Raw genomic sequence first — 14,256 nt, 5'->3', positions numbered from 1 at the left:
ACAAGATTATTCGTGTAAATTGTTAAAAGCTTTTTGAAAAACACTCAATAGTTGTAAATGTAAAAAAACTATAACTCACTAACCACAAAAATATAGAGGACTTGTCCGTTTTGAATTTAGTAATTGTGTTTTTATCTGTCTTTATATATTAAATTCAATCACATTACACATCCTATGACTTGTCCGTTTCGTGTAGTATTTTTTATAAGTAAATTCATTTCTTAGACTTTCTTTCTTTTTTTTAAAAAAAAAGCCTTTTTAAGTTACCACACTTTCTTGTTCTATTCTTTTCTATGTATTTATTTTGACGTAGCCAAAATAAATACGAGAAACAAAATATTTCACACCTAGGTAATTAGTTTATAGTGGTATTATAGAAGCAAAATAAATAATTGCAAGCACGTCCAACAGTAAATCAGTCCTACATTCACTTTCGATCTGGATAAAATAAAGGTCGGTACGAGGAAGTATATTTATCAATACAAGAAGCAAATCAAAGGATCAAACCCTGGGCAGGAGCAGGCTTGGAAGATTTCTGCTCACTTGCTTCTGCTGCTTTTGGGGACTCAGAAAGGACTTGTGCATATTGATCTTCCACTTTTCGTTTCTGTTGTTCTTCTGCACTCTCCACTTTCTCTTTCGTCTTCTGTCCTACTTCACCAGCCGCCTTAGAAACCTTACTAAAAGCACCTGTTACCCAGGATGCCCCGGTAAGCACATAGCGATTCTTCATTATGGCAGAACCAGCATTACTCACTGTCTGTTCTGCAGCTGCAAATGCTGATTTGGTCTTCTCTGAAACCTGAAACTTTTGGTCCACTTCTCGAACTCTATCACCCACTACTGTAGCACCAGCACTTATTTTCTCGCTAAGCCCAATTTTCTGATCGAAAGACGCAACTTTTGCTGAGGCTGTGGAGGATAACTGGTGCTTCTCGTCAAAGGTCTTTGCTTTGTTGACAGCATCTTTCCCTAAGATAAAGCCCTTGGCTAGCATGCCGGAGACCACATCCTCTGCCTTCCGGAAAGCAGAGTCAGCACCGCCACCAGGAGTTCGAGTTTCTCTTACCTGCAAAAATATTAGTAGTTGTAAGGCAAAAACAGTTAAGTTACTTGTGTACAATATTAAAATGTAAAGGGTCTAGGCAGGACTCACAGGTGATGCTAAGGCAGCAGGTGGAAGCTGGTAATCTGGATCCAGAGATATTGTAACTGGCATATCGACTATTGTTGCTCCCTGACATAAGTGAATCTAGGTTATATTTGGTCATACATTGTGACTTAAATGAAGTTATCCACAAAAGAGAAATAGAACAAGTTGTAATATCATTAGTATAATTACAAGAAAACTCGCTATTAAATTTAATGCCCAAATAAAATAATACAATCAAACACATTTCCCACATTCTGAATTACAACTAATAGACCATACTTCAAATGGCTATTCTTTTCAATCACCACAAAAATAACCCCGCCCAGAAAGAAGACAGCTAGTGGCTAGTAAAGCATACAACACAAGTTCAGATTAGCATATGTAAGATTATAGAATAAACTGAGTCAAACTCTCCATTTATATTCAATCTTATTCTGGAGGATGATTGAAATTTTTCAATAATTCCACTAGCAAAAAGGTTATTTCAATCCAAAACAGAAAAGGAAAAGTTTCCAGCACTATGGAACATAGTAATCAATACAACATGCATATCCAATAAAACTTAACAAAAATAGACTAATGAAAGGCTTCTTAATAACAGCTTCAATCGTGTGGGATTACATGATTCTCAAATAGATTTTTTTTCTAGGTAAGTTGTTAATACTGCATTAAATTTCCAAAAAAGATGAATATTTCAGCACAATGTATGCCTTACTGATAATGACAAACAATTCTGTAGTTCTGAAGCTTGAAATCTGAACACTGATAATAAATATGAGATTTTTTGTTAAAACAAATTTAATATAATATAAATATAAATTTAATGAAGTAAGTGGATTACCGAAAGCAGTACTGCAGTCTCAGCTCCCTGTGAATCCTTGAAGGTAATAAAAGCAATTTGAGATCGTTCATCATGGCTGCATCAATATATATATATACTTATGATTTTATGGAAAAAATATTAATAAAAGTAACCTAAAAGGGGGATTGTATGAAACCAAGAATAATAACTGACCTCTGTAGTTCAACATATTCAATATCACCAGAAAATGAAAAGAACTCCTTAATGTCTTGTTCAGTTGCTCCCAAGGAAACGTTACTGACTTTAACAGTTTTTATCTGAGAGAAAAAAGAAAATGCAAACATTAAAACTCTGAAACCTGAAATTGCAGAATACCGACTTCTTCATATGCAATAAATTATGAAACCTCATAAAGGACAAATTAAATTTCAAAGCATACTATTCAACTATATTACTTACTATTAAAAGAACTCCGCTTAAGGTGTCTCATATGTATGCTATAAGCATGTCTACAATTGCTTCTTATAATCTATATCTTATGAAGTTTAATGTAAACAGAGAGATTAAGAGAGGATGATAAAAGATTCATAAAATGATTTTGAAAATTGGAGTAGTTTTTTTTTTCCCTCAGTCTCCCCCAGCTAAGAACATACACTTATATACCTCCTTTAAAAGGATAAGTCATATGTATGTCTTTCCTAGCATGCAATTTAATTTGAAAGGTATTATTATCTATAGCATAAACATAACATTATTCCACAATCAAGCACCTGGTATAATGAAGTTGTAACAACATCTAGAAAATATTTCATAACATCATTTATTGTATTTCAGAAAATTTTAGAGTTCCTTTGATGATCTCTTAGGAGTGGTTTCCATATTAGGACTATGAGTCTAGAGGCTAGTACTAGTATAAATGAGTTTAGTGTCTCATTTCCTAAGTTTTAACACATCATAATACACACAACAATATTATTAAAGTCTCCTTTCACTCTTTTTCCCTATCCCTCTTCCTACTTCTCTAACTAAACCCTATAATTTCAACAGAAGTGAGCTACCATTTCCAGTTTCTCGCTATTCAATACTTTAAGCCAGTTCCAATTAAATCCATTCCCTGAAACCCTCAACAACAATAACAACAACTACCTTATCCCACTAAGACGAATTCATCATTCCCACATCATGTTTCCTTCATACAGGTCTCCTGATTACCCAGTTATGCGGGAATAATTCCAATTTCCAACTCTTAAAGAAGGTAGTACCACATATAATTATGTGCAACAAATCAACATGCATATCTAGATAGGAAACACTCAATCTTTGTTGTTTACAGATAGTCAAGCGCGTTTCGTATCAGTATCACACTTCTGAAGTTGAGAACTAACTATAAACTATGGATACTTCCATTATCCCCTTCAGATATCCCAAAAGGCAAGGCAACCAAAACACAAACCCTTCTTTTTTCAGAAACACCCAAAAAGGAGACAAACATGTTAAAGTGGAACTATAAGCTATAAATTATTGCCATCTTTAGATGGTTCTCCCTTATTGATTCTATTCGCTTAAATTGTTTATGCAACAATACACCGAGTGTGTTTTGGTTTAAGTTTGATATCGAACTTTGAGTATCAATCATGAAACAATTAACTTCACTCACAGTATCAGAAAAAATGTTCCCTTATTTCACTAATCGTGTAACATAACAGTTATGAGTTCCTCAGGTTCATATGCCTAAAATACAAAACGCTAAATATCGCTAGCAATCAAAATACAGAAATCAAACAATCAAATATGTTGTTGTAAAGGATTTGGAAAATTCACTCGTTGCTATGTAAGATAAATTTATCGGTAGAAAAGCCTAATAATAATTTCAGAAATTTTGACGGTGCAAAAAAATTCATAGAATAGACGTGCGAATTGAGAAACAGAGGCGGTGTTATGAGAACTCACCGTCATCGGAAAACGATTTTGGATAGAATCTCCGGTGAGTGGTAACCGCCGCGAAAATCAGCTCTGGTCGGTGAACAAGTCGTGCCGTGAGGAGCAATGTGAGTGAAGAAAAAATTGCCGAGGGATTTAAGAGGGATTGAACGCACGTGCTGGGGTTGGAGTCGCACGTGGCGGGGTTAGAGTCGCACGTGTCAGTATCGTGGATTTGAGGATTTCAAACTACCAAGCACGAATCCGCGTGATTGAACGACCTGTCCCGACACGACTCACGATTTACGAAGGTGGACAACCGATAACGGGTCACAACAAATAACATGAACGTTACGTAAATCATTTAATTTTTGCTATTGTAGTAATATTTTATTAGCGTTTGGTTCGTTCGAATAAAATAACCTATATATTCTTAATAAAAAACAATAGTAACCTATACATTAATTGTTTTCCTGAATTTTTCATCGTGTTAAATATTTCAGTCAATTTAAAGTAATCCATTTCAATCATGGTATATTTTTGGTATAATTGACACAATTTTGTAATTATTTAATATTCACATGACTAATAATTATTTAGTTTACAAATGAAGTTTTAGACCGAATATGATAAGCAGTGAGGGGGAAATGAAAGCTGAAGAAAATAAACTTCGATTTTGTTTTAAGTTTTAAGTAAATTCCATGCTATGACTTATTATTGAGATTTGCCAAAATAAAATAAATTTTACATGTAAAAGATATTGTTACTCTATTTAAACTCCCCCCGCTGTTCAACGATCAGTTGTCTCTTCCTTGTTTGAAGAATCATTTCTTTTCTTCTTTTTGTCACGATCCAAAAAATAGTGCTTAGAAAGATAGATCAAAACTTGTTTGCTGAAGCAATCGGACTTCAATAATCTAATATGCATATTTTTTTATTTTATTTTTGTGAATACTAATCTAACGCATATTAAAACTTGAACTCGTCCTTCTTGATGAAAAGGTCTTATATTATTCCTTGATATATTGAAAATAGTTTGACATTTTTTTTGTCATCACATTATATGTAATATCAAGTGGCCTTACTCTAATTGTTTTTTTTGCTCATGCCTTTTGGTTTCAAATGACTATAATAGACAAGCTACATGCAATATTCCACCATCTTATATGTTTTATTTGCATTTGAAGCTCAAATTTTGCCTTTCAACATTTCATTAAAAGCCTCGCAAAAATGTATAAAGAGGGAGACATAATATTTATTACTGACTGGTATTTGTTAATGCGAGAATCATTGAATGTGTGCTCATAGGTTGCATGCTCAAATTCTCATAAAGTCGTACATAAAAAGTGGTGTATCATGTTGCTTCCATTGGCATACATGTTCAGTTGTTGGATTACTCAAGGCAAATTATGCATGCTTAAGCTATTAATCTTGACGTTCCTCTAAAGTGATTCCTTTTTTTTATTTACTTTTTTTTATTGTATGGATAGCTTCTATGACTTCATTTAAAGCGACACCATTTATGTTTGATGATGCCTTAGCCTGCACCTATACGATCAATTAGGATTTTTTTTGAAATAAAATATAATAAATTATCTAAACAATTTGGTTGTGCTACGCATGAAGCAGTTGACATGTATCATGATTTATTCATGAGAGTTTGGGGTGGGTTTCACGAACTCGCAATCATAATCCATAATCCACGACGCACATGTACGTTATGAATATGTGTTTTTTAAGAGTATCAGATCGAATAATATTCTGATTGTTTGCAATCTTATCTATGTAAATTTGAGTTTTCAACATGTCATTTCTAAATTGTGTGTACTTTTTGTTAAGGTATTCTCATTTGTTGTTCTGAAAGAAAAAAAAAAAACTATTTTAACAGAATAAACCTTTTTTAAAATATCAAAATACGCCTTAAATGGATGTATTTTAAGAAAATCTAAAACAAGTATGTTAACAAATTTCACAAAAAATTATTAAGTGTATATCCACTTATTTTTCAGAAAAAGATATTTTAGCAAACTATACTATAAATATATTTTAAGAAAAATTAAATTATAAATTATTAAATATTCTTTCTAAAAAAGCTAATCTTATGTTAACAATCCCTATAAGTTACAATTTATATTTTTAACACGAGTACGTGCATCTTTAGATTGAAATTTATAATCTTAAACTTCAGTTAAACTTAATTTTGTAAAAAAATTTAAGTTTTTTCATCAATAAATATTAGTTGTTAATAAAAAAATTTAAATTTAAACTCACCATCTCACTTTCATTCACATCTCAACCACCCAAACTAACATCTTAAAAGGTATTTTAAGATTTGTTTCTTTAAGATTTGATTGTCAGGCCAAAATTTATTCTTAAACATACTTTTGGAGAATAATCAAACATAACTTTAAATTAACTTTACTCTCAAATATACTTTTAAAATCATTCTAACAGAAATCTAAGTATACCCTAGAGTATTCAAAATTTACTCTTAAATATATTTTTGGTAAGATGACGACAGTTTTGGGCTAATTTCTTTATGACTTGTTATGGGCCACTATTATTGCTAGATCGATACGTATCTAGCTTATCTCTATGACCATCATAGTTGATGTTGATTCCTATCAAAATTGTTATAGGTTCTTATAAAACTTTAAAATCCCTAAAATAGACCATTTTACACATTTGTTTAAACATTCCAACCCTCCTTCTTCTCTCTTTTATCTTATTTGTTATTTTCCTTTATTTCATCTCTTATTAAGATCATGTTTGACAAAATTAGCTAAAACTGACAAATTAACTTATTAAATTATAAGTATCCGATAAAATTAATTGTTGAAGTAGTTGAAAAATGTAAAATGACATATTTAAAAAAGATAATAAAAAAATTGAATAAATATTTTAAAGATAAAAATGGAATAAAATATAAAAAACCAGAAGTTAAGATTTTAAAAATGTTACTTTAAGTAATATTAAAAAACGTTATAAATTACTAAAAGAATGTTAAATGCTACTTAAAAAAAATTATTTATCACACAATCAAGAAAACTATTCAGCTAAACATAGTCTAAATATACAACAAAATATAATTTCGTTGTGATTTTCGTTAAAATACACAACAAAATTCTGTTTTCATTTTATATTTTTAAAATTAAACAAAAAATAAATACACAACAAAAAAATTATTCTTTTATACTCTTTATCGAGACACAATAAAATTATATTTTTATTGTATATTTTTTTGGGTTTTAAAGAAAATACAACAAAAATACAATTCTGTTGTGCATTTCGACAAAGAGTATAAAAAATTGTATTTCCCTTGTATTTTTTTGTTTAACGATTCTTTATTAATTATAAATGTAAGTTACCTTTTTAAAATTAATGAGATTAATTATGATATAATTTATCAGTTTTAATAGTACTTGATATATTTTCTAATTAAAATAAATTAATTGGGTACAAATTATCATTTATGAAGACAATCAAATTAATTATTATAATAATTATTTTTATTAATCATAATCAAATCAATTCATGATACTAATTTAATTACAATTAAAAAGAGTAACATATGTCATCATCAATTTAAATTTAAATAAAAAGTATTTTGTGTAATAATCAATCTGATTAATGTTAGAAAATGTGATATGTGTCATCATTAATATAATTTTTATCAAAATCAATTCAAGTAAAAAAATATTACTTATTTATGTAATTAATTTTTCATTAGGAATAAGTTACATTTTTTAACTTGAATTATAGAAATAAATTAATTTTTTTACTTTAATTAATTTTGATACAAATTATATTAATGTGAACTCACATCATCTTTTTTTAAGGGTTATCAAGTTAATTATTAGATAAATTACCTTTTTATTTAAATTCAAAGTAATGATAACATAAATTATTCTTTTTAATTGTAATGAAATTAATATCATTGATTTGATTACAATTAATAATGTAAATTCTCATAATAATTAATTTGACTATTTCTATAAATAAAAACTTGTATCTAATTATTTATTTTAATTCAAAAATATATTAAATACCATTAAAATTGTAAATTATATCACGATTATTTTCATTACTTTTGAAAAGATCACTTGCATTTATAATTAATAAAAAATCGTAAAATAAAAAATACAACAAAAAGAAAACATGTTTCAACGGATAAAATTCACAACAAAAAGAAAAACATATTTTTTTATATAATATTTTGGTATCTCTACACTATAACAAAAACATGTTCACGTGAAAAAGGATATTTTTGAAATAAAAAGTGTCACCCCGGCATGAACTGTACATATTTGGGCCACTATTTTATTACGCTGAAAATATTACAATTTTAAATTATTTTTATAAATATAAATAAAAGTATATATTTTAAAATTGTCTTTTTATTATAATTTTTAACTATACATATTTAAATATATTTACGATTATGATTTTTAATAATATTTAAATACTTTTTTCTTATACAATAAATAAGTTAAAATATTAATTATAATAAAAATATTTATACATTAATAATTTTTGTTAATTATAAATTTTAATTATATAAAGTTAAACATTTTTCTTATATAAATTAAAGACTATTCTTAATATAGTTATTAAGGCATTGTGATCATTGAAATGACGTGACCAAAAAAGCTTCATGTCTGCTCCGCTGGAACAAACACGTGTGCAGCGGGTCCACGTAGACGTGCCGGTAGTGAATTACAACCAAGAATTTACATTTAGATCCCATATATATATATATATATATATATACACACAAACCGAAGAAACTTTTCCCACTGCCTCATCAATCATCGTCACCAAACAAACATTCATTCATTCCACGCTTCCATTCTCTCTCTAAATCGCATTACCTTCTTCTATCTCCTTAGTTCCCGGCGAGTTCGTGCATCGGAGCCTCTAAATCGCATTAACATCATCGAATCAAACCTTCCTTCTCTTTCTCAACTCCAGAATCTCGTCCTCGTGAGAGAAAAAAAAAAAGTTAGTTAGGGTTACGCACAGTTAATTAATTATTTAATAATAGAAAAATGAGCTTTCAGGACATCGAGGCCGGCCGGTCCTTCGCTGCCCGACGCAACCTCATCAACGGCAAACAAGACCCCACGCAGGCGGTGGCTTCCGGCATCTTTCAGATCAACACCGCTGTCTCCACGTTCCAGAGACTCGTCAACACCCTAGGAACCCCCAAGGACACCCCCGAGCTCCGTGATAAGCTGTGAGATCATCATCATCACACTCTCTTATATATATATGATTTGCTTCGATTTTGTGGTTTGGATTGATCGGATTTCGTGTTGCTTCTATTTAAGATAAGGATTCGACGATTGAATCGAGTTTTTGTTCGCAATTTGCAGGCACAAGACGAGACTGCACATTGGACAATTGGTGAAGGATACTTCGGCTAAGCTTAAGCAAGCTAGTGAGATTGATCACAATGTTGAAGTTAATGTAATGCGTTCTACTTTAATCAATTGGACATGCAAAGCCTTCTTATTCCTAGACTTGTTTTGTTTTGATCGGTTTCTGTAATGCACGAGCTTCTTTGTAAACTACCTAATTTTGTTGCTGAGCTGGCATTTTTTATGGAGACTTTAAGTGGTTTTGGATTCGATTTGAATGAATGTTTGTTGTAGTTTATGTACTGAATTATTAGTGGCGTGATTTTTTTTCCCTTGAGGAAAGAAAAAGTGACCTTCAATGTCTTGGTTGTATTTGCAGACAAGTAAGAAGATAGCAGATGCGAAGCTTGCAAAAGATTTTCAGGCGGTGTTGAAAGAATTTCAGAAGGCTCAGCGTCTTTCAGCTGAGAGGGAAACAGCTTACACTCCTTTTGTTCCACAAGGAGCTCTTCCATCCAGGTGATAATAAACTGTTATTGGAGTGTTAGTATCTGTCAATAAATATTGTTGATTTGATTTTATTGCACCAAATATTCTTATTGATTAGAATTTAGATTAAGCTGTAAATATTTTGTAAATTAGAGAATCAGCCTTTATTGCGCTGATATTGTGATAGGAATATCCTATTTTCTTTTTTTCCGTTATTGCATATTATTTTCCCTTCTTTATAAGGGGAATTGTACATTAGACTGAAAAAAGACACAGTCAAACATAAATGTTTTCCAAGTAGGACTCTAAGTCTAACAGTGGAAGAGGTAAGATACTCCTTGTGTGTGTGACTTATGTTGAGATTCCAGGTTGAGTAGAGATAAGCCAACCATCTTAGAATTTGGACTAAGGACCTAACTTAATCTTGAAATTAGTCTTATAAGGACTAGGGTAAATTTGGATACTGTCTTAAAATTTGTGCTTGGTGCCTAACTCAATTTCAGAAAACAACTTGTGAGGTGAAGATTGTCCATGTCTCTAGACAATATGCAAACTCACCATCTTAAAATTTGGGTTTGTGCTAATTCAATAGCTAGCCACAGGATTGCCCCCTTTTATACACTATTTTGGCCATATCATTAATCAACGTAAAATCTCCAACACCCCCTCATGCCGAGGACTTGACATCTAAAGTCTCAAGTTTGCAGGACTAGACATATGGCAGTGGTTCGATAATGAGTGATCCGACAAACCTAACAACAACCACTAGGATAAAATCTACCATCTTAAAATTTGAGTTTGGGTCTAACTCGATCCCGAAAGTTAGTTCATGGGATAAATATACACTATTTTGGCCATATTACTAATCAATCTGCAATCTCCAATACACTTCCTCATCCTGAGGATTGGACATCTTGAGCTTGAAGTTTGCAGGACTGAACATTTGCTTGTGGTTTGATAACGGTCCAATAATGGGTGGCTTGATAGGCCCAATAACAACCGTTTGGATAAACTTTTATACCATCTTAGAATTTGGGCTCAAGGCCTAGGTCATCCTTACAAAACCAGTTTATAAGACGAGGACTGCCCAAGCCTTATAAGGATCACATTTGTGATATCTCTAGTCAATGTATGATCTCAACACATCCTCATTCCCAAGACTAGACATCTAGAGTGTGGACTAATATGGGTAGTCCAATAACAACACTCCTCACATCACACCTAGGAATAAAATGAAGAAAAATATGGGTGACTCAATGATAGAAACCTTAGTAAGGAAGTGGGCCTTGATGAGAATGTTAATAGGCCCAAGGTTTGGAGAGTGTATACGAGGAAGAAGGGAAAAGGGAAAAAGAATGATGAGGTGGCAGAGGATACATCAAAATAGTACTATATAAGTAGTAGTATTGAGCAGTAGTGGGGAGAAAGAATTCTGTTATTTGGTAGGGTCACTGAATCAGTGATTTGGGATCTGGTAGTACACTATCAGATTATTATCTTTTATTCCTTCAGCTGTTGAGATTGTAATCGGACCAATTGGTGAAATTAAGTATGAGAAAGATGAATGAAACAGTAAATAACAGATAAAAACAGTGGGAAGAAATGGATGAAATAGTGGAATTGTATTATGGTAGGACAATTACAATCTCAACAGCTGAAGGAATAAAAGATAATAATCTGATAGTGTACTACCAGATCCCAAATCACTGATTCAGTGACCCTACCAAATAACAGAATTCTTTCCTCCCCACTACTGCTCAATACTACTACTTATATAGTACTATTTTGATGTATCCTCTGCCACCTCATCATTCTTTTTCCCTTTTCCCTTCTTCCTCGTATACACTCTCCAAACCTTGGGCCTATTAACATTCTCATCAAGGCCCACTTCCTTACTAAGGTTTCTATCACTCAATAACAAACTTAGGATCCGATACTATCTTAGAGTTTGGGCTTAAGGCCTAATGAATCTCAAACCAATTTGTATGGTGAGAATTTCAAAAACTTTATAAGTATTATATTTGCCATATCTCTAGTCAATATGGAATTTCAATTCTCAACAACTTATGTAGAAGCAACTTTTGAACTAATTCTTAACAATGAATACTATGTTTCTTTTGGTGAGCAATTGTACTTCTGGCTCCTGAGTGTTTTTGTTTCTAATTTATCTTGCTTATGCATACAATTCTTACAATATCTTCTGGCTTGCAGCTATACAGCCAGTGAAGTAGACATTAGTTCTGATAAGACTCCAGAACAGCGTGCCCTTCTTGTTGAATCCAGAAGGTGATTTCTTATATCTTATTGACAGTGAATGAGGGATTTGCAGATTTATTTTCATGAGATTGTTGTGCTTTTTTTTTTCTTAAATAAAATAAGAGCTCTACTTCACATATCACATTATCATTTATAATATAATGTCAGATACGACAAAACAATATTTTGTATGTAATTTTAGTTCAAATATTAGAGTTAAACATTTGAAAGTTTATGAGGCTAGAATATAATTGATACCAAAAGCACATTCTTAATTAACAATAACTGGCAGAATCCACTCATCATTAATTTTGATGAAAAACTTCAACATCAATGTATTTATCTGAAGGTTGCATCTCAAATTCAGCCAAATTGCTTTTGTCATCTGTAATGGCATTGATATTTGATACTAAAAAGTGTTGTCTTATTTCTCCTGTTTTTTTCAAGTGGGGCAAAGCCGCAAAGGAATTGGAATTGGTGATATGATCAATGGAAGGATTCTGCCACATTAAATTTGAAAAAAAAAACTGTACATGCATTTGTAATACCAGATATAGAAGACTACTTATCAAATTTGACCATTTGCATTATTTTATTTCCTAATCTCTTGCATTATTGATGCCACAGACAGGAAGTATTATTCTTAGATAATGAGATTGCCTTCAATGAGGCTATCATTGACGAAAGAGATCAAGGTATTCAAGAAATTCAGTCGCAAATTGGTGAAGTAAATGAGATTTTCAAAGATCTTGCTGTGCTTGTCCATGAGCAAGGAGCAATGATTGGTAACTTAGTGTTTTCCCTTCATGCTTTTGCTAATTACACACATTCTAGTTCTAACTCTATTTTTAAATGTCTAGACTTGTTTTTTTTTATTTGATGTAAAATATTTCCATTTTGTAGATGATATTGGGTCCAATATTGAGCATTCCCATGCAGCAACTGTGCAAGCAAAATCTCAACTTGCCAAAGCTTCAAAGACACAAAGATCAAATTCATCTTTGGTAATATATAAGTTCTCTTATTTATTATTGGATTGTTGGTTTTAGGGCCTCCCCTTTTACTCCCATCACATAAATTTAGACGTATAATTTCTTGAAGGGATATAGATTCTATGGGTGAAATGAATCAAAGCCTTCACCCTTCACGACATATCAAATTGAACTTATGTAAGGCTACAGAGTACTGAGTACAACAATATATTATATTTATAGGAATGACAATCTTACATAGTTCAAGTCAATATTTTTGGACTTTGGTTGCCTCTTAGATGGTTTTCTGTTTGCATAGAGGATACCATTTTTACTTTCTGTTGAGAGGGATTTGTTTTGGGGGGCAGGGGTGTGAGGTGGTGGGGGATGATGGATAATATATCAATCACTTTCAGTTCAATTTTCTAATTATGGTTGATGGATAATATATCATCTTGTTCTTTTATCCCATCCATTTCTTTTTTCCTTTTAAAGCTTCATGTATTTTTCTCTGTTAATCTCAAATGTTCTTGTTTGTTTTTATATATGCAGACATGCTTGCTTTTGGTGATATTTGGGATCGTGCTTCTAATCGTCATCATTGTTCTTGCTGCTTAGTCAAAAACTCTCGATTCTATTATGAATCAAATGCTCTATATACTAAGCTGCAGATAAGATCTCCCTCGCTGATGACTACAGAGTGGTGATTTACCAGATCTCACATATGACTGGAATTTGTCTCATCAGGTTTCAGTACATGGCGTGGGAATATTAACATTAGTGTCTCGTTATTTCGTTGTGGGTATATGTTCTACTTGGGGCTTTAAGGATGTATCACAACCTGCCTGTTGTGTAAGTTATCTTTTTGGTTCCTTAATAAAAGATATATATTAAATTGTTCTTTACCTGTATATGCAACTTCAAAATTAGCATGACCGACCCTTCTTTATAATACCCCGATCCAGGATTTTTTTTTTTTTCTTTCTTTCCTCCTCGGATTTGTGGGGTTCTTCCCCTAAATTTGAAACTTTGGAATCGTTCTACAATATTCCCAACTACTCAGTGTGTGTTTGGTTTAATATTAGATTGAACAGACACATTTTGATGTACGTTTTTGTGAGAAGTAGGAATTTGTAGCTTTTGATTCAATGACCGTTTAGGGGCTTTTCAACTGTAAACCAAACACATTATTGGCGATGCATACTGCCATACTCCATGTAAATTCATGTAACTAAGATTAGGAAGATTTTGAAAACAAAATTACAAAAAACAGGGCCTGCAATTATGTCTAAGGCAAAAATATTA

General features: G+C 31.7%; 2 protein-coding genes across 2 annotated transcripts; one reads left to right on the top strand and one right to left on the bottom strand.

Annotated features, from left to right (window-relative positions):
- Positions 1-352: 352 nt before the first annotated feature.
- LOC114368966 (binding partner of ACD11 1-like) lies at positions 353-4,171 on the bottom strand. Its single transcript, XM_028326268.1, has 5 exons — positions 3,906-4,171; positions 2,169-2,272; positions 1,995-2,070; positions 1,157-1,237; positions 353-1,069 (listed from the first exon to the last, which is right to left on the bottom strand). Exons 1-5 carry the CDS (start codon positions 3,909-3,911, stop codon positions 494-496), a joined length of 843 nt encoding a protein of 280 aa, XP_028182069.1. The 5' UTR covers positions 3,912-4,171; the 3' UTR covers positions 353-493.
- A 4,493-nt stretch (positions 4,172-8,664) lies between these two features.
- LOC114425559 (syntaxin-22-like) lies at positions 8,665-13,903 on the top strand. Its single transcript, XM_028392502.1, has 7 exons — positions 8,665-9,111; positions 9,251-9,344; positions 9,615-9,754; positions 11,936-12,010; positions 12,608-12,765; positions 12,884-12,984; positions 13,504-13,903. Exons 1-7 carry the CDS (start codon positions 8,924-8,926, stop codon positions 13,567-13,569), a joined length of 822 nt encoding a protein of 273 aa, XP_028248303.1. The 5' UTR covers positions 8,665-8,923; the 3' UTR covers positions 13,570-13,903.
- Positions 13,904-14,256: the final 353 nt, after the last annotated feature.

This window comes from Glycine soja, chromosome 9, assembly GCF_004193775.1.
Source record: "Glycine soja cultivar W05 chromosome 9, ASM419377v2, whole genome shotgun sequence".
NCBI classification, from domain to species: domain Eukaryota; kingdom Viridiplantae; phylum Streptophyta; class Magnoliopsida; order Fabales; family Fabaceae; genus Glycine; species Glycine soja.
The sequence above is the reverse complement of the archived record's forward strand: the minus strand, read 5'-3'. Positions and strand labels throughout refer to the sequence as shown.

What these genes read in the sequence shown, in the direction of transcription:
- LOC114368966 (XM_028326268.1), bottom strand. An exon ending in AGACTGCAGTACTGCTTTCG is followed by an intron (nt 1,238 to 1,994) that starts GTAATCCACTTA and finishes CACTTATGTCAG; the next exon opens with GGAGCAACAATAGTCGATAT. An exon ending in CTGCTGCCTTAGCATCACCT is followed by an intron (nt 1,070 to 1,156) that starts GTGAGTCCTGCC and finishes ATATTTTTGCAG; the next exon opens with GTAAGAGAAACTCGAACTCC.
- LOC114425559 (XM_028392502.1), top strand. Translation starts at nt 8,924, where the DNA reads ATGAGCTTTCAGGACATCGAGGCCGGCCGGTCCTTCGCTGCCCGACGC. An exon ending in CCCGAGCTCCGTGATAAGCT is followed by an intron (nt 9,112 to 9,250) that starts GTGAGATCATCA and finishes CGCAATTTGCAG; the next exon opens with GCACAAGACGAGACTGCACA. An exon ending in CAAGGAGCTCTTCCATCCAG is followed by an intron (nt 9,755 to 11,935) that starts GTGATAATAAAC and finishes TCTGGCTTGCAG; the next exon opens with CTATACAGCCAGTGAAGTAG.